This window comes from Fulmarus glacialis, unplaced genomic scaffold, assembly GCF_000690835.1.
Source record: "Fulmarus glacialis isolate BGI_N327 unplaced genomic scaffold, ASM69083v1 scaffold27547, whole genome shotgun sequence".
Classification (NCBI taxonomy): Eukaryota; Metazoa; Chordata; class Aves; order Procellariiformes; family Procellariidae; genus Fulmarus; species Fulmarus glacialis.
Window position 1 is genome coordinate 1 of NW_009224206.1, and position 436 is coordinate 436.

Genomic DNA, 436 nt, shown 5'->3' on the forward strand with positions numbered 1-436 from the left:
GAGGACCAGTCACGGTGATGCGTTGCAGGGCCAAGAAGCCGATAGCGGGGTGTCCTGCCTGGGGATGGGGAGGGTACGGGGTGAGGCCGGGGCAGGGATGGGCACCGCGTGCCCCCCTCCGCCCAGGCATGGCTCCTGCTTGGGGCTGCAGGTCCCACGACCCATGGGTGGGCTGGCATCGCACTCACCGCTCGGATGTAGCGGCTGTCGGTGGCTTCCTGATAAGCAAGACCCTGCGTCAGCATGGGCACAGGGGCAGCCGGGTCCCCTGTCCCCCTGCCACCCCACGGGCAAAGAGACCACGCCGGGACGGTCCCTGAGCTCTGCAGGCACTCAATCCCACGCCTTTTGGGGGAGCACAGGGAGATGCCCTGGCATGGCATGGAGCATCTCCTCCCAACTCCTGTCATGACCCCAGAGACCCACGGGGACCCCC

General features: G+C 67.9%; 1 protein-coding gene across 1 annotated transcript in view; it reads right to left on the reverse strand.

Moving 5' to 3' along the window:
* Nucleotides 1-13: 13 nt before the first annotated feature.
* The window catches only part of ACY1 (aminoacylase 1), a gene marked incomplete at its 3' end in the record, with an annotated part of 5017 nt that continues 4594 nt past the window's right edge, over nucleotides 14-436 (reverse strand). The window contains 2 exon segments of the mRNA XM_009582089.1: nucleotides 14-58; nucleotides 189-233. Coding sequence (XP_009580384.1) covers nucleotides 14-58; nucleotides 189-233 — 90 coding nt within the window.